Genomic DNA, 24,774 nt, shown 5'->3' with positions numbered 1-24,774 from the left:
TAGATAGTACAATAATCATCCAGATAACCCGGGCACCTACATATACGCCCGGACCGGCGTAAATCGCCGTCCAAGCGATCAGGGGGTGACGCCGTCTCCGGTACTTCCTGAGATGTCATAGACGGAGGTAGCTGGTCTGAAGACAGTGGAATATTTGATGATTGTGCAAGAACATCTACGGGTACCTCTCGCAATGAAGGAGCTGTAATTACAACAGGTGAACGTGAAGACCCCAACGACGGAGCCTCTAGAGTACTATCGTCCACCGGATCAGCCGTCGGAAGTGCACCAAACATATCCGGCTCCTCGTTAGCCCGGGTCCGAGCCGTAATGTGACTCCTTAGCTGGTCTATATGGCACCGCCAGGTCCAGCCATCCTCAAGTTCGACCCTGTAAGAACGGGGTCCCGTGACTAAAATAATACATCCAGGAAGCCACAAAGGATCACCCCCATAATTCCTGGCATAAACGCCATCACCAACCCTGAACATCCGGAGCCGGCTAGAGGAATCCACGGGTGCCTCAGGTGTATAGTCCGGATGTAGCCTATCTAATACAGTCCTTAGTCGCCGGCCCATAAGAAGTTCGGCCGGGCTACGATTGGATACCAGGCACGGGGTCGAGTGCTGCGCCAAAAGGTACCGCTCCACCTTCTCTTGCCAATCACCAGGGCCAAAATGGGCCAAAGCATCCTTGGCTGAGCGGACGGCCCTCTCCGCCCGGCCGTTACTGGACGGATGATATGGTGCCACTAAGGCGTGACGAATACCCAACCCCATCAAAAACATCTGAAACGCTGCCGAAACAAATTGGGGTCCATTGTCCGAGACAATTACATCGGGAAGTCCATGTGTGGCAAATATATTATGGAGAGCCTTGCTCACAGCGTCCGACATGGTTGATGCCATACGAACAACCTCCACCCATTTAGAATACGCATCAACCACGATTAGAAAAGTCTGGCCCTGAACCGGCCCTGCTAGATCTATATGCAGCCTGGACCACGGATTCCTGGGTATCTCCCATTCCCTAGGTGTGGCAACCGGGGGCCCTGGCCGGGATGACTGACAAACTTGACACCTTGCTACCCAATCTATGATGGCCTGATCAAGCTTAGGCCACCAAACATAACTACGGCCTAAAGCCTTCATTCTCTCGATACCGGGATGGCTATCGTGCAGCCGTTTCAGAATAGTTGGCCGCAATACAGGGGGAACCACCACTCGGCAGCTCCACAAAAGGCACCCCCAGGAAATAGAAAGCTCGTGTTGGCGGATGGAATATGGCTTAACCTCCGTGGGTAATGGCCCACGCGGCCATCCCCTATGCACCCAATCCATGACCTGTACAAGGGTAGGGTCCTTAGTGGAGTGCTTAGCTACATCCGCAGCCATCACAAGGGAAGGAACATCATCTATCAAAAGAACCAGCTGGTCCGGAACGGGATCCTCTACGGCCAAAGGAAGGGGGCAGCGGCTAAGGCCATCCGCATTTCCCAAGGCGCTCCCGGGGCGATAAATTAACTGATAGTTATAGGCGGCCAAGAAAACAGACCACCGCGCCAAACGCGGGGAGATAATCTGGGGAGTAGGCTTATCTCCGGCCAGCAAGCCCAAGCTACTGCTTTCAGGGCTGTTAAAGATTTACTTACTTCTGATGCCAGTATGGTCCAGTATAGTGACCATATACGCCCACGTCACTATACTGGACCAGCACGGCATCAGAAGTAAGTAAATCTTTAACAGCCCTGAAAGCAGTAGCTTGGGCTTGCCCCCACTTCCAGGGGGCCGTTCTGTCCAATAGCCGATGGAGTGGTTCCGCCACAGACGCCTTATGCGGCAAAAATATGCTATAGAAATTAAGCAGGCCCAGAAAAGCCTGAAGCTCAGCCCTACATGATGGCGTTGGAGCATTCTTTATGGCATCGACCTTAGAAGGTGTAGGATGAACGCCAAACTTATCAACAAGGAACCCTAAAAATTCGACCTGGGGAACGCCAAACTTACACTTAGATTTTTTAAGTTTCAGGCCCTTTTATTGAAATCTGCGTAGCACCTGGCGAACACGTTCGACGAGGTCGTGTTTGGTGGTAGCCGAGATCAAAACATCATCGAAATAAGGAATGACGCCAGGGATTCCCTGGAGCAACCGCTCCATAAGGCTCTGAAAAATGCCGGGAGCTATGCAGACCCCAAATTGTAATTGGCGGCACTTAAAAGTGCCCCGATGCGTGACAATTGTTTGGGCAGCGGCCGTGGCGTCATCAACAGGAAGCTGTTGATACGCCTGGGACATATCCAATTTAGCAAAAATAGACCCTTGACCCAAAGAATGTAAGAGGTGTTGAACTACTGGGATCAGATACGGGTGGGCCTACAAGGCCCGATTAAGGGTACACTTAAAGTCACCACAAATACGAATGGAACCATCCGGCTTAGTGGGGATAACAATAGGGATCTCCCATCGAGAATGATCCGTAGGCTCAAGTACACCCTGAGCTAGCAACTTATCTATCTCCACATCCACCTTAGGGCGAAGGGCAAAAGGGACCCGTCGGGGCTTAAGGCGTATAGGTGGCACCTGGGGGTCTAAATTAAGAGATATGGGGGTACCCTTATATTTACCTAAGGTGCCGTCGAAAACCTCAGCAAACTCTGTTGTCAAGGTTTCGAAATCATCACTAGACGTGGTATGGATGCCAGCAATGGAAAGCCCCAATGCCCCGAACCAGTCTAAACCCAAAAGGCTAGGGAGCCTGCCCTTGACTACCAAAAGTGGGAGGGGACCTGCAAACTCCCCCCACTCCACCATAAACTGGCTGCAACCCAAAATGGGAATGCCATTTCCTTGGTAGTCGTGGAGACGAGTAGAACAGGGTTGCAAACGGTCACAAGCGAAGGACGGCACCAGCTCTTTAAGGGTCTGCCAGGCGATGATGGACTTAGATGAACCAGTATCCACTTCCATCCTGCACGGTTTTCCTTCAATATGAACAGTCAGAAAGATCTTCTTGTGACCTGAGACAGCATGGTTGCCAGACGAGAGAAGATCACAGCGGGAAATAGCAAAACAAGAGTCCTGAGGACCATTGAACCCTTCCCGGCCTAATTTAATGGAAGATGGTACGCCCGTGATGTCCGCGGAGGATCTCGAACGGCAAACCTTTGCCAGGTGGCCTTTCTTTCCACAGTGGCAGCAAACGGCATTTCGAAAATGGCAAAAAGCACGAGGATGTGAATCCCCACAACCCAAACAAAACGCTGGAGCCCATCCTTTGGAGGGTGGGCGTCGATTGAAGACCGACGCCTTGAGGCGGTCCACCTCCTCTTCACTATCAGCAACGGTATCAGAGCGTTCGTAAGACTCCCCTAGCTGTATGACTGCACAACGAGAGGCCGGTGGAACATGCAGGAAGTTTCGAATTTCTGCCGCAGACCGGTCAGACATCTCAAACGCAGCCGCTTCCTCAACAGCAGTCTTCAAATTGATGACAGATTTGGCCAAAAGGCGGCGCTGCAACCGTAAATCGCGCACGCCGCAAACTAGTTGCTCAAGGAGGGAGTCATCAAGGTTTTCAAACTCACAATTTATTGCCTCAGTCTGAAGGGCGGCGAGATAGTCATTAATGGACTCCCCTTCCTTTTGCACCTGTTGTCGAAACATGAAACAGCAAAAAAATGCGGGAAGGTGCGGGTGCATAATGGCCCTTCAATTTAGCCAGCAAAGTAGACCAAGAAACGGTGGACAGCTGTTGGGGCACTACAAGTGCCCGCGCCGTTGCAAAAATCTGCGGCCCCACGCGTTGAGAAAATGGGCTCGCTTCCGGTCATTGGAAAAGTCAGTATAGTAATTTGCCTGCAAAAAACACTCGAAACGCTCAATATAAGCGTCCCAAGTTTCTGCGCTGGGCACAAAAGGCGTAAAGATAGCCAAATTACTCATTAGAAAGAGTTGCAGGCCCACAAGGAACGAGAGAGGAGAGAAAAAAAATGTTTGCCTCACGTAGCTACCTTCCGAAATGCCAACAACAAAACAATTCTTCTCTCGTGGCCGTACTCAGTGGGAGTCATCCATCCTCGTCGCCAGTGTTCTGAATTGAGAACGGCGGATAAGAGACCAAGATAAGCAACACGGTTTATTCACAGCAACAAGCACAAGGGTTAAAATGTAACCTAACATCGGTCGTGCGCAGCCGCTATTTATATTGCAGCTGGGCTCGCACAGCCAATAAAACACTTTAAAACATTCACACCTCCCGCCGGCTGAGCTATCAGCTCAGCCGATCAGGAAGCCTCCGTTGCTGGGCGGCCGCTCATCAAATCGTAACACCTTCATATTTAAATAACTTGTTAATATGTGGAAATATAACATAATAAATATGTACATTAATATTTTATGTTTAAATTGGATTTCCAGTTGACATCACGGCACTATCGGACACGAGCGGGGCTCTGCAAATCTGCACCAAATCCCTTCATTAGAGGGCACCATAAGGAGTTAAAATCACCCTGTAGGGGTGACAAAAAGAAGAGAGGTGCTTTGCAGGTCATGGAGAGTGGTGGGTCTCCTTCTTGACCCAGGGCTAATTCCCTGTCATCCAACCACAAAGAGGAGAGGCAGCCATAATAGCTGCCGTGAAGCTGGGGCAGCTGAAGAAACAAATAATGTGCTGGAACAGTGTAGATGAATAACGACTGGAACTGGCTGGGTAATTCATTTTTTACCTAAAACCTACCCTAAAGAAAATAAATTCTGGAAAAGAGACTCTAAAAAGTTTGTTTAATTGGCAAACAATTACAGAGAAAAAAATCACAGACCCAAAAGAAAAGATTCTAAGAAGAGAGCGTAAAATCTTTAAAAACAGAAAGATTGGATTTTTAATTTTTATTGGCAATAAGACATTTTAAAATGCTGGAATTACTTGTCTGAATTTTGATTATTTGTTTGAATAAAAACCAATGGAATCTGTGAGATTTTGTGCAACATTGAAAGTTAAGCTGAATATGCCACCTACTGGTGAATGGAATAGACATTATACTCCTATAATCCTGGGAAATATACTGATAAGACAGAGGAGAAAGTGGAAATAAATAACACCTGGAGGACTGCTGTGCTATCTACTGCTCTATACTTACCTATTTTATGATTACTGGAGCTCTAATGGCGAGAACATGGGACATCTAAATGTTTCAAATACCAGGAGTTATGAACTTCCGGTTGGCGCTGTGGGGATCCAGACGGGGAAATGGCGAGCTCCGTGGAGCTCTGCCAAAACCCCGTCTGCCAAGCTGCCACTGACAGGTCTTTGGACCTCCCCTGTCTTGAAGGGACAGGGGGACAAGAAGGGACCCCTTGGATGGCCGAGAGGAACGGGCAGGTTCCTTGGGGCCGGAGCCAGTGGAATGACAGCCATAGCAGCTGTCCCTTCATGCCGGCAGCAGTGGAATGACAGCCATGGCGGCTGTCTGAAACCGTGGCAACCGGGAACAAAGATCGTGCTGGAGGAGAGGAGAAGAAGCGGAGAACGGAGCAGGGAGTTTGAAAGCCGAGTTGACTTCTGCCCAGGCGAGAACTGCCCGTAAATGCTGGATTACAAAAAGTGTGCCCCAGCCTTAACAGCAGCTGAGAAACATCAGGGCAAAAAGACTCAAATGAATGGTGGAGAAAAGACCTGTTGATAGACAGCGTTAATTATAGACTTTTTGGAAATGACTTTATTACAGATTTGGTTTTCTTTTTTTATTTCTCTGGTTATTTTTTGTGGCTAAACGAGATTGGATCAGGTTTGAGAGAGAGGAAGGAGAAAAGGAAATAAAAATGCTTTTAAAAGCAAAGATAAAAAACAAACGGAGATGGAAAAGATGGCTGCCAGCTGAAAAATGAAAGTGTAAATTCCAGACTGCTTGTTACTTGAAAGAGAAACTTTGTTGCTTGTTACTTAAAGTGGATTTTTTTGAGAAAAAATTCAAGAGGCTTGACTTTGACATATAATCTGTGTACTGGAGGATTTATTGAAGACCAGAAAGAAGAAACTAAATGGAATAATGAAAACTGATTTATTAAGCGTGACAACAAGAAAAAAAAAGGGTGTGGCAACAAAAGAAGAACATGATGATATCATATATGGAATAGTCAATTCAGAATTAACTTTATAGAACTTACATTGAGAACATTGAAATGGAAAATAAATATACTCAGATAGATTGGAGAAGGAAAAAAAATGGAATATAAAGTAAGATAACAAAATACCATAGTGTGAATTAAATGGATGTAATGGCGTCTGGGAGTTTGATCTTTGAATAATTTTAGGAGATACCTTCCTTCTTCTCTGGGCTCTCTCTCAATTCTATTTTATTTTTTTTCTTTCCTTTTTCTTTTTTTTTCTTTTGTCTTTTTGCCCCTCTCTATTTTTTCTAATTCTCTTTTCAATTTCTTTTGTTATATTTCTATTCTTTTTCCTATTTTTATTCTTGTTTTTTTTCTTTTGTTTTTATTTTAACTATTATTAATATTGTTACTATTCTCTCTCTTTTTTCACTATTATTTTTATCTAAATTGATTTTATGAATATACAACAATTTTACTTGGAAAAAATGAGTATAAATGATTGAAAAATTATGATATTTGGATGTTTTAATACTTTTTTAAACTTGGAATTTTTAAGCTATTTACAGATCTAATAATTTAGAAGAAAATGTTCTCTAAGGTGCTGGATATTAAGAAGAATTAATTACAAATTTAATAATTATAGAAAATTGATTTTAAAGTGATTTAAAATGTTGATATTCACTGGAAATAAATATGGCACGGGAGAAAGCCTAGGAGAGAATAGGAGCTAAGATATTTGTCGATACACTTTTTTAAAAACACAAGACACAACAATGATTAAAAATTAAAATAATTAAATAGATTTGGCCGATTTAAAACCTCAAAAATTTAAAATACCCCAATTTAAAATTATTATGTTGATAGCCCGGCCTGGCGGAACAACAGGGTCTTCAATGCGCAGCGAAACACCCGGAGGTCGGAGATCTTAGGTATTTCCGGGGGCAGTTCATTCCACAGGGTTGGGGCTCCCACAGAGAAGGCCCTCCCCCTGGGTGTCGCCAGCCGACATAACTTGGCCGATGGCACCCTGAGGAGACCCTCTCTGTGGGAGCGGACTGGTCGGTGGGAGGCTATTGGTGGCAGAAGACCGTCTCGAAGGTACCCGGGTCCTATGCCATGGAGCGCTTTAAATGTGGTAACCAACACCTTGAATCGCACCCGGAAGACCACTGGGAGCCAGTGCAGCTCGCGCAGGAGGGGTGTCACGCGGGCACAACGAGTTGCGCCCATAACCACCCGTGCGGCCGCATTCTGGACCAGTTGGAGCCTCCAAGTGCTCTTCAAGGGGAGCCCCATGTAGAGAGCATTACAATAGTCCAGCCAGGAGGTGACAAGGGCATGAGTGACCGTGCACAAGGCGTCCCGGTCCAGAAAGGGCTGCAACTGGCGAATCAGGCGAACCTGATAAAAGGCCCCCCTGGCCACGGCCGTCATATGCTCTTCTAAAGACAGCCGTGTGTCCAGGAGGACACCCAGATTGCGAGCCCTCTCTGTGGGGGGCAAAGATTCACCCCCAATAGTCAGCGATGGCACCTGCTGACTATATCGGGACGCCGGCAGCCACAGCCACTCGGTCTTGGACGGGTTGAGTCTGAGCCTGTTCCTGCCCATCCAGACCCGCACGGCCTCCAGGCAGCAAGACATCACATCAAGGGCATCGTTGGGGTGGTCTGGGGTGGAGATGTACAGCTGAGTATCATCAGCTTACAGATGACACTTCACCCCAAAACCACGGATGATCTCACCCAGCGGCTTCACATAAATGTTGAACAGAAGGGGCGAGAGGACCGACCCTTGTGGCACTCCCCATGCGAGACGCCTCGAGGTCGACCTCTTCCCCCCTGCCAACACGAACTGCGAGCGGTCGGAGAGGAAGGAGGAGAACCACCGCAAAACGGTGCCCCCTATTCCTAACCCTCTCAACCGCCGCAGCATGATACCATGGTCGATGGTATCAAAAGCCGCTGAGAGATCTAATAGGACTAGGACAGAGGAGCAACCCCTGTCCCAAGCCCTCCAGAGATCATCCACCAATGCGACCAATGCCGTTTCTGTGCTGTGCCCCTGCCTGAAGCCCGACTGGCACGGGTCTAGATAGATAGCTTCATCCAGGTGCCTGGGCAGTTGTCGTGCCACCACACTCTCAACAACCTTCGCCACAAAACGAAGGTTGGAGACCGGACGGTAGTTAGCTAATTCAGCCGGGTCCAGGGAAGGCTTCTTGAGGAGGGGCCTCACCACCGCCTCTTTCAAGGCGGCGGGAAAGGCACCCTCACTCAGAGAAGCAGTTATAATCCCCTGGAGCCAGCCTCGTGTAACCTCCCGGGAGGCCAGTACCAACCAGGAGGGACACGGGTCCAATAAATATGTGGCGGCACTAATCCTACCCAAAACCCTGTCCACATCCTCGGGAGCCACAGGATCAAACTCCTCCCAGATAATATTCTCAAGACCTGCCCCTGTCTCCTCCCCTGGACTAATATAAACTCGATGTAATGGGTCTTAGAAATGAGGAATATATATGAAATATTGATTGTTAAAATGACAAAGATTTGGAATGATGTCTATTTGGAAATAATTGTTTAGAATTTAGGGTGACATAGTAGAATGTTTAAAATCTAAATGTTTAGAATAAGATTTCTTTTTCTTTTTTTTTTCTTTTTTTTTTTCTTTAAAGAGGTAAATGGATAAAATTTGGAACAAAATTGGTTGAGGGAATGTGAGTAATTGTATTTACTTTATACCGGATCAAATCCTTGCTCTAAAAAGATGTATTTTACGTTTCATGTTTTTTATTTTTTAAAAAAAACTTTAAAAAAAAAATACCAGGAGTTATGATTGAATTTATAGAGTGGATTTAAGGAGATATTTGGAAATCTTCCTGGATTACCTAAAAAGAACTAATTGATTAACTGTGGGACATAAAGAATTATAATTACTGTATTTTCTGAGGAGCAACGTCAGGATTGAGTAAATGGTTTGCAGATTGACTTTCTGAGGTCAAAGATAATTGAGACTCTCGGGAGTCTCAATTACAGACTACAAAGCAATATTTGAACATCAAAAGAAGACAAGATATTTCAGCAGGGGGAAATAAGTGGGTTGCCAAAAGAAATGGTGTCGATGTTTCAAAGCATTTATGATATTATGATAAGGAATCACAGGGAGATAAAAGATCTAATGAATAACATAGAAAGGAAGCTAGAAAGTGTTCAACAAGGGATAATGAACAATGATAAAAAAGTCCAGGAAATAGAGGAGATAATAGAAACACCAGGAGAAAAGATAGAACAGACAAATCAACAAATAAAACAAGAAGATAAGAAGGAGAAGGCAATAAAGATTTACAAAACAATTCAGGGAAAATACATACTAAAAGATCAAAAAATGGTACTGGATAAACAGAAAGATATTATTGAAAAGAAGATAAAGACTTGGGCAGACCCTCTGGAGGCTTGGCAGCAAAAGATAGTAGAGATGGAAGAAATACTTAGGTTGAACAGGAAAGATGTAGGTAGAATTTAGACCCAAGGGAAAAGTTTGGGAAGCAAGTCAAAAAATGAATAAGAATTGAAATATTAAAATGGGCAAAATATGATGGATAGAGGAAATGTTTTGTAACACAAGATTGGCTTTACTAGGAGCTAGAACAGACATAGGTATGATTTAAGTAACAAATTATTAATACTACCATTACTCCTTGTATCCAAATGAATGATACTCAGATGCCTCACTGTTCATGTATTGATATTGATGTATATTTTAAAATAAAATAAAATAAAAATATTTTATGTTCAAATTAATATATAATTAAATTACTTTACTAATGTGAAAGTTGCTTTTCTTATGGTTTATTTGTTTTCATGTAATTATAGAGGCAAACAAAGGTGCGCATGTGTATATGTGAGCTTGTGTGTGTATAAATTGGTAAAATACTTGTCCATTTTATTTATAACGTTTAAATACGTAAGCATCCTTTGAGACAGATACTGTCTATGCACCAGTGTCATCTTTTAAAAGACTTTTTTTATTCATAGTATCATATTTGGTTTAGAATTAGATAAATTTTTCATGTAATTTCCTGAAAAAGATCAAAAACAAATGCAGTATTAAAAAAATAAAATACCGTATTTTTCAGAGTATAAGACGCACCTACCTTTTTTGGTGAGGAAAAGAAATCTCCCTTTGCCTTTACCTCTGAGCAATTTTGCCTCATTGCAGCAAACAGCAAACAGCCTGCTTTCATTTTCGTTTTCAGCATAGCTTGATTAGCACAAGGAAGAAAAAAAATCTGCTCCAGCAATTTACCTCTTTGCAGCAAGCAGCAGAGCCCTGTGCAAAACAGCTGAGAGCAAATCAACTGAGAGTCGGGAAGCCGATCCAATCAACTTGTGCTAATTAGGTTGTGCTGAAGCTGAAAGCTGCTGTTTTTTCTTGCTGTTTGTTTGCAAGCAGGTAACTGCTGTGAGGCAGAGGCCAAAGGGTGGGGGCCAGTGGGTGGCGGGGCTATATTTGGTGTATAAGACGCACCTAAATTTTCACCCCCTTTTAGGCGGGAAAAAGGTGCGTCTTATATTCCAAAAAATACGGTATGTCATTCGTAGTTGGAACTAATGTACTGGGTTCCTATGACATATTTAACTTGATTAAATTAATCTATTTCTGGGTTTCCATTATATATTGAATCATAAGCTAACCATTTAGCTATATTTACACAATATGATATGCTTGATTAGTTTTGTGGCCAAATTTTTAATTACCTGGGCAAGTATGTTATGGTGGAAGACACTTGATTGTTTCATATTTATATATAAATGCCAGTCACATTACAGGTAGTTCTCAACTTACAACAGTTCATTTAATGACCATTCAAAGTTACAACGGCCTTAAAAAAAGTGACTTATGACCATTTTTCACACTTATGACCATTGCAGCATCCCCATGGTCACATGCTCAAAATTCAAATGCTTCGCAACTGGTTCATATTTATGACAGTTGCAGTGTCCCAAGTCATGTGACAACCTTTTGTGACCTGACAAGTACAGTCAATAGGGAAGTCAGATTCACTTAACCACCATGTTATTAACTTAACCAATACAATGATTAACACAACCATTGTGGCAAGAAAGGTTGTAAAATGGGGCAAACTCACTTAACAAATGTTTCACTTAGTAACATAAATTTTGGGTTCGATTGTGATCGTAACTCGAGGACTACCTATATTTGGGATAGAAACTTTATACAGAGCTTAGAAAAGGAGTAACAACTATTGAGACAAAGAAATGAAAGGCCTAGTTAAGAAAAAAACATAGGTAAACATAATGTATACCAATACCATTCACTATTACCTGCTTCTCTCTATCTTTCATCCTTGCAAACCAGATCTGTTTCTATCCATCTATCTCTATTCATTACAGATAATCCTTTACTTATAACAGTTCATGTAGTGACTGTTCAAAGATACCACAGCCTTGAAAAAAGTGACTTACAACCACTTTTCACACTTACAATTGTTGCTGCATTCCATTATCACGTGACCAAAATTCAGACACTTGGCAACGGACTCATATTTATGACAATTACAGTGTGCCGGGGTCATGTGATCACCTTTTGAGACCTTCTGACAAGCAAAGTCAATGGGAAAAAATATTCATTTAACAACCCTCTTATTAAATTAAGCACTGCAGTGATTCACTTAACAAATGTGGCAAGAAAGGTCGTAAAATAGGGCAAAATTCACTTAACAAATGTCTCAGCAACATAAATTTTGGGCTCCATTGTCATAAATTGAGGATTACTTTTCATTCTATAAAATTAGATTACCATCAATTAGTTTTTAATATAACCTCTTTTTTTAGTTTCATACAGATATCAGCCTCTTTTTTCATCCTATCCTACCCTATCCTACCCTATCCTACCCTATCCTCCTTTACCAATTAGTACTCGTAAATTCCAAGAGTTACTCTTCCAAATATACGACATAATCATCAGCAGGCAGATCCATGGCTACCTTGCTTCCCATCCTTTCCATTTCAAAAATCAGGGTTTTTTTTTTTGCTTTAATTTATATGCTGCCCTTCTCCAGAGACTCAGGGCGGCTTACAATGCATTAAGCAATAGCCTTCATACTTTTGTATATTTATACAAAGTCAGCTTATTGCCCCCGAAATCTGGGTCCTCATTTCACCTACCTTTGAAAGGATGGAAGGCTGAGTCAATCTTGAGCCTGGTGAGATTTGAACTTGCAGTAACTGCAAGCAGCAGATGTTAATAACAGTGCTTTAGTCCACTGTAGTAGTGGGTCCCTGAAAGTAAATCATTGTGGAAAGAAATCGGGTCTTAATCTGCAGGACAATTAAATACAGCAATTCTTACTTAAAAGTAAATCTAATTGAACTAATTTAGTAAAACTCCCAGGTATATTAGTATCGAACTGCATTCTGATTGTTCTCAAATGAAATGTTTTACACAGTTTATTTTAGCAATAAAACCTGAGATTGAGACTTTATGATTTCTCCAGTAATAAATCCAAGATAATATGAAAAATAATTTAAAAATTTCTCTATAACTAATGTTTCTGATAGTCATTGTAGGCCCATTTTTATTCTTTTTATCTCAAATTATCTTTTATTTTTGCCTAACCATTATTCTTCCCTGAATACACACCTTTTGCAGTATCAAAATTTCCCACGTGCAGATACTTGTTTATTTCAGTGTTGGCCTAGTCACCAACGGTTGGACCCTGCTTTCAAAGTCCTTCCTGGTAACGGTTGCTAGGCAGCCAAGTGAAGTTCTGTTATAAGGAGCATCATTTTAAATGATAATTCTGTTGATATGACTCTCAGTTAACTGTCTTTCCACTGGTTGCTATCTTAGTGCGCATAAGATTTTTTCCTCCTCTCTAACAGAACTAGTTCATATGAGTCATCCCAAAACAGATTTATTCAAAAATCCAACAGTAAAACCATTGAAACAATGCTTGAAGAGATTGTGGGCACCTCTTTATGGGATGGTCAACCAACTGTTGTGAATATTTAAATCTGGATTCCTGCCCTGAGCATGTTGGACATGGCAATCCAAACAATCTCTTTCATTTCTAAGTTCCTTTTTTTCCTTTTGTGCCTGTGAATCAGTTTTTGACTCTTGGCAACTAACTGGGCATGTATCTGCTGCTTTCTTGGCAAGATTTTAGAAATTATTTGCCATTGTCTCCTTAGAGCTGAAAGAGGATTACTGGCCCAAAGACACCCTGCTGGTTTTTTGACTAAGGCAAGACTAGAGCTCATGGCGTTCCAGTTTCTGCCTGATGCCTTAACCTCTACATTAGACTGGTGCTATGAGGTGAGACAGGTGGCAAAACTTTTAAATAAATAAACAAAAAATAAATTTCTATTAATCAGGGACAGCTTCCATTTGCTAACCCTGTTCAGATGCATTACTTTAGAGGACATATTTTCAAAATATGTAATCTGTTGCACATTGCCTTGGTATCCAAAAGAATGAATATTGATTTAGAATATTAGTAATAATTATATTAATAATAGGTTTCTATGTTAGAAACCAATTTTTCCAAGTATAGTGGTCTTGTATACTTCAACAACGCTGAAATCTGTAATATTATGGAAGAATCTTGTTTTTAAAAAACAATAACTGTAATTAAGCCAGATACAAAATCTCACTGGGCTTGATTAATCTGTCATCTTCAATGAGGTTAAACTATCAGACATTTCCTCTCTACCATATATATCCATGTATAACCATTGTGACTTTTGCAGCATGCCTATGGTCATGTGATAAAAATTCAGATGCTTGGCAACTGGTTCATATTTATGATGGTTACAGTATCCCAGGGTCATGTGACCACCTTTTTGCAACAAGAAAAGTCAATGGAGAAGCCAGATTCACTTAATAACCATGTCACTAACTTAACAACTGCAGTAATTCACTTAACAACGGTGGCAAGAAAGTTCATAAAATGGGATGGAAATTGTTATCTTCAATAGTCATATGCACAAGAAAAGAAAGGAATTAACTTGGGATATCGGAGTATCCCAAATAGTCTCTTTTTTCTGCAGTTTTTTTTAGATCTTCAAAGTAATGACAAGATAACAAGGATTTAATTTTTGCACTTTATTTTCCAACAAGGAAGTTCCACAGTTTAAGTCTATTTAGACTGGTGGGTAAACCCTAGTGAAGTTGATGCAAATAGCACAACATAATAAGGAAAGCAAGTGATCTTTGGCTTTCCATGTCTCATTTATCAATTGAAATTAAAAATATTTTTGACACTTTAAAGTTTTTAAAAATATTTTAAACATGCTAAATAGTAGGAAAAATATATTTTGTCATGAGAATCTCCATTTGGAATATCACATATGCTAACAATGCAAAAATGCAGAGTCCTACTTTCGTACCATGCAAAGGATTCTTTCCTTTCCCCATAATACTTCTTTATTTAAAAAAATGTGCCACTGCTGTAGGAATTTTACTTTAAAAAATTTAAAAGATTTTTCTTTTTAATTTTACTTAAAGACACACCTAGTAAAATGCAACAGAACTGGTATATTCAGCAATATCAAACCAAATTTCTCAATTTAAAGGACAGAATGAGAAAGATTTTGGGACTGGAAACTGGAAGCTTCAGAAAAATGTTTGATATAAAACGGCTGGATTAATCCCATATAGAATTGGGCACATTATAGCAAAATCCACACAAGCCAATGAAAAGTAAATTATCTATGGGGGAAACTGCACTCAGATGTGTGTATACAGTAAAGGAGTAAATTAGATTTCAAAGAAGTGGACATCCCACAAAGCAACAGAAAGTTCTCTCAATTCCTATTCTTTGCTTAATGCATTAAAGTCTGTGTAAGACTGAACAATGACATAAAACAAAGTGTATGAGTGTTTTCTACAAATTATTTTGGCACACAGTGACATCTGCTGGTTTTACTTTTCAGCACTGTACATTTGATAATTAAAGAGTACAGGATATTCTTTGAAGTGGGATGCATAATGAACTATGCATATTGTATTATTTCAAATGTGGAAAAAATTCTGATAGATTAAAAGCAAAAATGTTTCTCTTACCCAAACAAAATGAGAGAGAGAGAGAGACTGAAAATTATATGATACAGGTATATTCCTGATGATACCTTATACAATGAAATAGATTCTGCCAAGAAACAATGGAGCGGCATTGGCATACTTACCAAAGCATTCTCTGGGCTGACTATTAAGTTTCAGCTAACTGGTTGTAAGGATTTCACAGTACTGGCAAGGAGAGGCTCTTGATAAATTGGAAATCCAAAGGATACCAACAACATACTTCTATAGATGCATGATTCATTGTACAAAAGCATGCTGTTTTTGCTACCATGTGATTCATATAGGAATGAGTGAGGAGGAAGAAAAAAAAGTGACATTATCTGCACATTACCCAGCACAGTATATTCGTTCCAAGGCTATTGGAAAAGATATATTCCTACTCTCCTACTGGATGATGTGTAGTTTTGGAAATATCTTAGTCTTCAGAAGGTACTGTAACATCGACTATATGATGATGATGATAATTGAGTTATGAAAATTCTAGAGAAGACTGCATATAGTTTGCAGGATTTCCTATGCTCAGGTATCCTATTTAAATAGTGCAAATAATGTACTAGCTACCATGCATTAAATCCCCCCTCAGCTACAAATTGTAAATACTGCAGGCAAAAAGTCCTGGCACATCTGGTTGCCATTAAATGAGATGATGACTCATATTGAACTACACACATTGTAGACACCATCTTAAATTAATTAAACTCTGAAACCAAGAATTTATTGATAACATATTGGTTTCAGGAATTAGAAATAAATGACAATACCTATTTTAAAGATATTTTTCTATTTTTCCTACCTTATTTGTTTGCTATGCTAAAACAATATCTTGCCCTTTCACCTTTATTAACTAAAGCATCAGTAGATTTTTGTCCTTAGTAATTTAATTCTTGTTCAGGTAAACATATTAATTTAAAGGTTTTAATTCTATTCACATACGTTAAAAATATTTCCCAAATTAATCTGGAAAATTAATCAATTTTATTAATCGAAGTATTATTTAAATGCAGAAACTACTATCTTATGTACTGTATATTAATCTGCATTGCATAATCTTAAATCAAATACATCAAATTTTTCCTAAAAAGGTTTCTCAAAGTCAAAATATATTTAATTATTTTATACATTATTTGTTTTCTTACAAATTAATGAGTAAGAAAAAATAAAAAGTTATTGAGGTTTAGCTTAGTCCTTGCTATAACCATCACACACTTAAAACTTTTCCAGATCACTCAGAGGAATATGTAGAACACTAAGACACAAAGAAGATAATTTCTGAATCATATGAATATACTTGGTACATTTCTGTATAAGCAAAAAGCATGCAGATTCTTCAACATTAAGATAAATTTTATCTGTTGGTGTCCCAAAATATGCGCCAATTTTTTTTCCACCTCAATGGATATACAAAGGGAAACCAATCTCCACCAATATCAGCTTAATGGACATTGCTGAATTGGAATATAATTATAATTTACTGAGGGAGCCACAGCAACAGTGCAACACATTCTTATCTCAACCTGTGATTTACTGAACATTACTTTGAGCTGATGTCCAATTAGCCACTATTTTCTCTACAACTATTATGAGGCAGACGCATGGGTTGTTGACCACTAGGAAAATATATATGCCAGGGCAGGGGGGTCAAACTGGTGGCCCACAGGCTGGATGCATTATGCGTAGGTCATGCCCACCCCAGCTCTGCAAAGGTAAAAATTTGCATGGTATCATGTGACCCAATCGAGTTTGACACCCGTGATATAGGGGGAATGCTGAAGATACAAAGGCAACTTAAGATAGTCAGCCCAGCATAGTTGTGCAATATTATAACTATGGCTTACATTTGAGGAAGTAAATGTATTTGCTTACTTTTAATTTTTTAATTCATATTTGATTAGTGTTTTGGTGGGAGACCTGGACCCAGAAAGATGAAAATTGCCATTAGGTAGAACACTTTAATTTGGCATAAAACACAACTAGTGCATCATGTCATTTCAGTTTCAGCTCCATCACAGCAGCTACTAAACCTTTAAGATGTAAACATTTAAGTGGAGTTGATATTTCATAGATCCTAGACCTGTGGAATTTTGCCTTTTATTTCCTAAAAAGCAAATACTGGTAGTCCTCGACAATTGAGCCCAAAGTTTTTGTTGCTAAGTGAGACATTTGTTAAGTAGGTTTTGTCCCATTTTATGACCTTTATTGCCATAGTTGTTAAGTAAATCACTGCAGTTGTTAAATTAGTAAGTTAAATGAATCTGATTTTCCCATTGACTTTGCTTGTCAGGTTACAAAAGGTGATCACATGACCCCAGGACACTACAACTGTCATAAATTTGAGTTAATTCCCAAGCATCTGAATTTTGATTATGTGACCATGGGGATGCTGCAATGGTTGTAAGTGTGAAAAATGGTCATAAGTCACTTTTTTCAGTGCCATTGTACCTTTGAACCGTCACTAAATTGTTTAAGTCGAGAACTAGGTGTATATAAATGAACCCTACTTCAGCTCAACAGGACTAATTTGCAAATCTAAACAAATTAAACCTATAGTAGCAAACAAAACCTACGAGTAGATTGGAGGTTGTTAAAGTATCCCTTAAAACTTGAGAATGAGTGGATAACAGCTGATTCAAAAAGTTCTAATATTTAATGGATGGATCTTCATTGCTAATAACTCGAGTTTTCAATGTAGCAAATAAACTCAGAACTGGCAAAATAGACTATGACCTTATAATTATAGAGTTGCGTAACATATGCAGTTTTAATTTTTTTCTAGCATGTAATATGGAGTTTAATAGTAAACATGAACTTTCATATCTCTGAAAGCCATTCATGAACCCAAGTCTGACACTTTGCATCCAAAACCCAGCCTATTCCTTACTTATTTCTGTAAAGAATGGCATTATGAAATAATGCATTTTTTTCTAGAGCTCAAAAACATTTGAAACATCTATTGATTATAAACTGAAGTATAAAAAGTAAAAGGTTTCAGTTATTAAAATATGATGTAGAAGTTTGGATTTTAACATTGCTTTGCTTTCTAAGATTCAATATTCTTAAAGCATAATAAATTTTCCTCAATTCTCTTCCCACACAAGTGCTTGTAGTTTTAAAAGCATCAGATCAACTAAGAAAATTCCAAGTCACCACAGATGCTTCTCACTTTACTGACTTTTGTTAATCTGTTATTATTGCTCCTTCACTTATTTGGAAACAGGATTATTTTAAGATATTATGTTAGTTAAATGACACTATTGTCTTAAAAAAAAAATCTCTAGATTTTCTGGAGGGAAAAGCGTAGTCACAAAGGCACTGACCCTTTAAATAATGGAAGCTTTCCCTTTTAATAGTTCACTTTTAAGATTACCTTTACCCACTTGAAGACCAGAAATTATATAGCATGTGTGCATACATACATTTGTGTGTGTATAAAATGCACATGCATGTGGCAAACACGTATTTGTGAGGTTTTTTAAGACAATCTAAATCATATTTATTTGGAATATGGGTTAAATCCTCTTTGAGTGATGAGACTGTGAAAGAAATGTTGTAGAATGTTTTGCTTGCGCATCCAAATAGAGTTCCTTCGCTCGCTTACTGTGTTTTCCAGTCCATTTATATTCATCAAGTGACAATAGGTAATCCCTATTTCCTTTCCTGATACTTGGGACAGGAAGGGTAGCATGACCCGATTTTCAGAAAGATTCACACACTGACACTTCTTACAAGAAACATGATTATCTGAGTGTCAATAGTAATAAGGGAAGAAAGCAGCAAGGAAAAACCTGGCCTTATTAGGTTCCCATGTCAACCAAAGGAAAAATCAGGAACAAATGGTGGTAGAGTGGCTTATAGTTCTTTTATCAGTGAAGACAGAACTTGTCCATCCCCATGCCTTGTTTTGGCCATTAGAGCTGACAGGATTGAAAATGTCTGTCTTTTTTTTCACAAGATGGGGAATAAGGAGTGAAATACAAGTATCAAATCTAATTTATTGTTTCAATCCTTTCCAGGCAAGGGTTCAATCATAACTCCTATGGTCCTGGGCAGGATACCTGAAAATTAAGATTGCCAATTATTCTAAATCATACTTAACTGACTGTGATTATAACTTAAAAAATATAGAAACCTTGTAAGAACAGGGCATTTTTCAATAAAAAAAAGAAAAAAAGAAAAAAAACCCCAAAATATCTCTTAAAAATTAACCTGTCAAATAAATAGGTTACAATGAACTAGTTCCTGGTTTGAAGATAATAACTATTGTTTTTTTTCTCAAATATATTGGCCTTTTTGGAGATGATTTAGGAGCTTATTCTCAAACATTTACCTTACATGATCTCCACCCTTTTTTTAAATTCGATGTATCTATGAAATCCAAGATTGGAATCTTTCACTTCTGTTATCACTTAACTTTGTTTTATTGCAATGCCTACATACAAAATATTATTAACTTCACCTATGATTTAGAAAACCAAGCTAGAATTGGTTATTTGTGATTTATACGCTTAGCTAGTTCCTCCTAAATCATAGTCTAGTTTACAGAACTTCCACAGATACTTAAAAGCCATGCTAAAGAAAACAAAACGTTGGGGCAGGAAGAGAGAATTTGTGTGCCTGGTCCTTTCCTGACATCACATTTCTATCCAGAGTAGAATTGAAAATTCAGCTTAGCGTGTTCAAGACATGTTGGAAAAAAGCATACATCTGTATTTCTCCTATACATGGTCTCACATAAATCATTTTTCCTCAAGATCTTAAAACAACTGAATTCTGCATTTGGTAAAAGACACGTAAAGAGGTTAATGTCAAAGAGGGAACGTTTTGTTGTAAAAAAAGATGGTTGTCTTACTTGGTTTATAAAATATTTTTTAAAAAATGCTAATGACACATATGATCCCCACAACCAACCACCCCTCCCAAAGACAGTCAACAAAATGCCCCATTTTGGTACAATTATTGGTCACTTCATTGTAAAAAAAAATATATATATTAACAACAACATCAACCCAAAGGGGTCTGGCTACTACGGTCTTTAGCCAAACGCTGGTCAGAAAAAATGACAGAAAAGTCCACCTCCAGCAAAATAAAGCCAGTCACTTGGAGTTCTTGAAATTCTCTCCATCTTCAACAGTATGCCAGACATTCCCCCTTTGCAAAAAAATAAAAAAAAAATAAAAAAAAACCTGTTCTTCAGTCCCTTCTATCCCTTGACCCTTGCAACACACAAAATATGACCCCCCAACCCCCATTTCCCTCAACAGGAAATGCTGGATATCCAGTTTGTCACAGGAAATTGCTAAGTGCAGCTGCAGCCATTTTGTTTTCTTTCTCTCTTTTGTCAAAATGTGAAAGATCAAGACTATACAAGATTGTCCATTATGAGGAGTGATGAGGCTCACTGGCAAATTCCCACAGCTCGTGCTCTTTCAAAATCCATCTCTCCTTGGCTGTTTGCTGGGGTTGATGGAGAAAAAGGGGAAAATGTCTTTCATTGCCATGTTGTTGTTTAAAAAAGAATTTGTACAAAGTCCCAAGCTGGTGGCTAGAACTGGGGGTTGGAAGAGGGATGAAGATGAGAGAGGGAAAAGAAGTTAAAGGGGTCTGGATTTTGCTATGACCCCTGTCATCTCTCATAAACAGAGATTTAAGGGGAAGGAGAGAGAAGGGACTATATAATGAAATTCTCTCCCCACATTATCATCAACCACAAAAAAGGGAAAAGTACACCCCTCTGCTGGTTATCAGCCATTATGTACTCTGCCCCTTGCTCCTCTCTCCCACAGCCACACATTGTTAATGCAATGTGAGGATTGTGAAGAAAGGAAGTGAATTAAACCAGTGATTCCCCCCCACCCACCCCGTTTCCTCCCCATCCCAGCTCTCCAGCTGCAATGTTACTATTATCCGGAAAAACAAAACCGAATAAAGTATAGCAAGGAGGGTGGAAGATGAAAGATAATTTAGTTGGAGTCCGAATCAGAAGAGTCTCCTGAAGAGGATGAGGAACTGCTGCTGCCTTCTGATTCATTGTCCTCATCGTCGTCATCATCCTCTTCGTCATCCTCTTCTTCATTCTGGGAAAAGAAGAGGCGAGTTACAGAGCAAGCCAAAGTGGGGTGGTGGTGGTGGGGAGGAAGGTACAAATAGAACAGGAAACACGCTTTCTGTAAATCTGACAGAAGGACAAGTGGGAGTGTAGAATCCCGGTTTGTAAGCATCTCAGTATCTATTTGCCCTTTGAAAAGGTTGTTAGCTCATAGGCTACAGACTGTCAATCTGCAGGTCAAACGTGGCCCACAAAGGCCAATATTATCTACAATTCTATTCTCTCTCTTTGCTGTCTTTGTTTTGCTGTTGTTAAAACCCAGCCAGGATTCTTTAGATCTTGAAGGGGTTTGCCACCACTATGACTTCAGGATGAATTAAACTGTTGTTTCTCTGCTGATATTATTAGTGGGGAAGCGGCAATCTTGATTGTTTGAGAATGGGACAGAGGAACGGTTAAAATCCACTGTTGGGCGATCCTGTGTATGTTATCTATATATATTATCTATTATTTTTTTCAACTTCATCATAAAAGAGTTTAGGCTGTTACTAGGTATTTATTTGAGAAATCTCTTTTAAAAAATAAACTTTAAAACAGTTTAAAAAATATTTTAAACTGTGGCTTTCTGGAATATTTCAGTTATATTTCACTAAGAGGAGTTTAAAAGAAATTCCCACTGCCAAGATGCTTTATTGAAAATAGGAAACTGCTCTATCCTGAGGGAAGGAGACTATGCTAAGGTACTTTGAGGGAGCCATGTGGTCTAAAGCTTTTGGGGATAAGCAGAGCCTTACCTCTTCCCCATCTTCACTCTCCTCATCACTACTTGAATCTGAAGAGTCTCCTCCCTCCTCAGAGGAATCACCATTTTCATCATCATCATCATCTTCCTCTTCTTCCTCCTCCTCCTCATCGTCATCTTCATCCTCTTCCTCAGATTCCTGTGGAGAGTAGGTTAAAAGCAAACTAATTTTCAACTGAAGGACAGGTATTAATGAGTACTACAATGAATTAAATCTAAAGCAGCCAAACATATTCTCATTTCTAAAACAGAATGCCTTATTGTGCACACTTAAGTTAATGGTAAATACTGTATATGTAGAGTCATAACTTTCTCATTACTACAGTAGTGGGAGTAATATAAAACAATTAATTTCTCTTTAATTAAGCTTAACTGATGAAATCCCAGCTTAATTTGATTCAAATAAGCATGCAAAAATTCCAAAATATTTAGCAAATAATATCACTATCCTATGGCTGCAACAGAGGATAATTTTTTCTTTATTGCTAATTGGCAGAAAGGGAGTTAGTGGGAAAATTTTAAAGTGCTGTAATAAGATCCAAAATAGGAAAGGTGCTATGGATCTGGTGTAGCACACCTTTTCTTGCATAATACTGCCTTATCCCAAGAAAATATGGTTTTGAGTTATGAAGATAGCAAATGGGTACAGCCACAGGCTTATCACTTCATTTTCCTGGAACTACATAGCTGCTTTGAAAGCTCAGGAGAAGTCACAGTTTTTTTAAAAAGTTGCCAAGCACTTCTCCAGATTTGAAGAAATGTTCCCAATTTGAGATCTCAACATTGCATACTTCTAGAAGACTATATCTCTAAGAAAAAAGCTAAAAAGGAAGTTCAGCTTGGATCGTAGAGCCCGTGGCACTAGGATTAGCTAGAAAATCCATAGCTATGGAAATATTGTTCTGTTCTTATTTCTGAAAAAAAAAAAAAAGTGGTTTCTGGATTTTACAGTGTTTCCAGGCTTTTGTTACTACTTTGAAAATACCAACTGACCTCAGGCATAGCATTCTTTGTTTGGAATTTTTCACCAGGCAATAATAGCTGTATAACACAGACATTGTATTATTAAGATACTTACTGATTTGGATTGCATTGAAGGTTTCATTTTTGGATTTGGGCCCCGCATCTTCCCCATATTCTTACGTTTCTGATAAGATAGAAGTGAAAGATAAGAGAGACGATCAATGTGGGAGACTGTACTCCTTTCCACAAATCAGTCTAAAGGAAGCACAATTTCCCTTACCTACATCTTTCATCCTTATTAATTTATAGCTTGTGACCCTCAAGCGTACCTCTGAACATATACTGTGGAATTTGATGCCAAAATTGGTAAAATGAGGTGTTGAAGACAAAACTAATTCCACCCAGATAATGTTTAGCTAGAGAATTCTTCTTTCTCCTCAGGAGTCTAACATTTATTCTTTACTGCAGAATTGCAGTAAAGAATAAATACTTAATACTTAGGACAGACAAAGGACTGTAAAGTAATTGAGACTGCTCCTTGGGAGAGAGATTTTGGTGATTTTCTTTGCTTTTAGCATAGTGATGTGTCTATTTTGGGGTACATCTTAGTTTTTACTTGTTTTCTAGCTCCAAATGGCACAGATTCAGCAGTAAGGGTCAGAAGGGGCCTACAAGAGCTGAAGACCACGAGTTGCCTACTCCTGACATATCACTACCATCATTTCCCTTAAATTTCATTTTACATGTCTGAAAATTGATTGCACACCTGCTTTTCATTTTGGTTATTAAGCCAGCAATTTCTAAACAGTTGTACCCAGATCACATTCTCTCACATTATAGCCTCTGTACAGTAGTTTCTGCTTTTATTCTATCCTGATGTAGTAGCCTCTATTGAACATACAGGTGAAAGGCAGGCAGCATATATACCACCTAATTTGGTCTTCCCCAACCTGACTGCATTTCTGCTGATGATGGAAGTTGTCCTCTATTATCTCTAGAAGGCATCAGGTTGAGAAGGATAACTAAACATGGGAATACTTGAACAATTTATTTGTCTAATGAGACTTCACATTTATCTTCAGCATGAATGTTCAAAGCAACTGAAATGTTTAAAACAAACAGCACTATCTTCTAATTTCAGCTTCATACCAGCCATGAGCTTGGAAACGGAAAAGTGGTAAGTGGATTAAGTTGCAATGGTTACAAACTGTACTTATATTCTGCTGCGCAGTAGCAGTAGTAGCTACTTCAGTATAGCTATCCCCAACGACAGAGTATCATGAACCTGAGATTCTATTAACTCTGAAAACATTCACCCTCTCATGTTCCATTATATCAATAATTTACTGCATAATATGGATCCTGAAATGCCTGGCAGACAATGCACCTTCCTTTCAGAGCGCCAGCTCCTTCTAAGCTACGTTTTATTTTGTGCAAAAAATTCAAGAAACATCCTTTTCAACACAACACATATGCAATCACAAATACTTGCAAAATACTAACACTGGAGGTATGCTCTTTGTAGGCAGCTCTCTCTTGCGGTGACAAGGTCTGTAAAAAAAAAAAGATGAGAATGGAAGACTAAGATTAAAAGACAATCAGTGAAGCAGGACATCTGAGGACGAAGATGAGTTGAGAAATCTGAATTAAAGGTCACAAAGGACCCGTGTAACTGTGTGTCACTGATAATGGAGAACAGTATTTCATATAGAAGCTAGAAAGAATGACTTCATTTAAATTTGCAGGTTTT

General features: G+C 39.4%; 1 protein-coding gene across 11 annotated transcripts in view; it reads right to left on the bottom strand.

Annotated features, from left to right (window-relative positions):
* Positions 1–19,185: 19,185 nt before the first annotated feature.
* UBTF (upstream binding transcription factor) overlaps positions 19,186–24,774 on the bottom strand; it is a 37,955-nt gene continuing 32,366 nt past the window's right edge. For all 11 annotated transcript variants that reach the window (XM_034415923.3, XM_087893994.1, XM_087893991.1 and 8 more), the window contains 4 exons: positions 24,528–24,575; positions 23,140–23,208; positions 22,054–22,200; positions 19,186–21,287 (listed from right to left, as the gene is read on the bottom strand). In XM_034415923.3, the coding sequence (XP_034271814.1) occupies positions 21,174–21,287; positions 22,054–22,200; positions 23,140–23,208; positions 24,528–24,575 (378 nt within the window). In that variant the 3' untranslated portion in view covers positions 19,186–21,173. The remainder of the gene's footprint in view (positions 21,288–22,053; positions 22,201–23,139; positions 23,209–24,527; positions 24,576–24,774) is intronic.

The sequence above is a fragment of the Pantherophis guttatus genome, chromosome 4, assembly GCF_059756535.1.
Source record: "Pantherophis guttatus breed Tessera chromosome 4, ASM5975653v1, whole genome shotgun sequence".
Classification (NCBI taxonomy): Eukaryota; Metazoa; Chordata; class Lepidosauria; order Squamata; family Colubridae; genus Pantherophis; species Pantherophis guttatus.
Note: the sequence above shows the minus strand (reverse complement) of the source record. Positions and strands in the feature narration are given on the sequence as shown.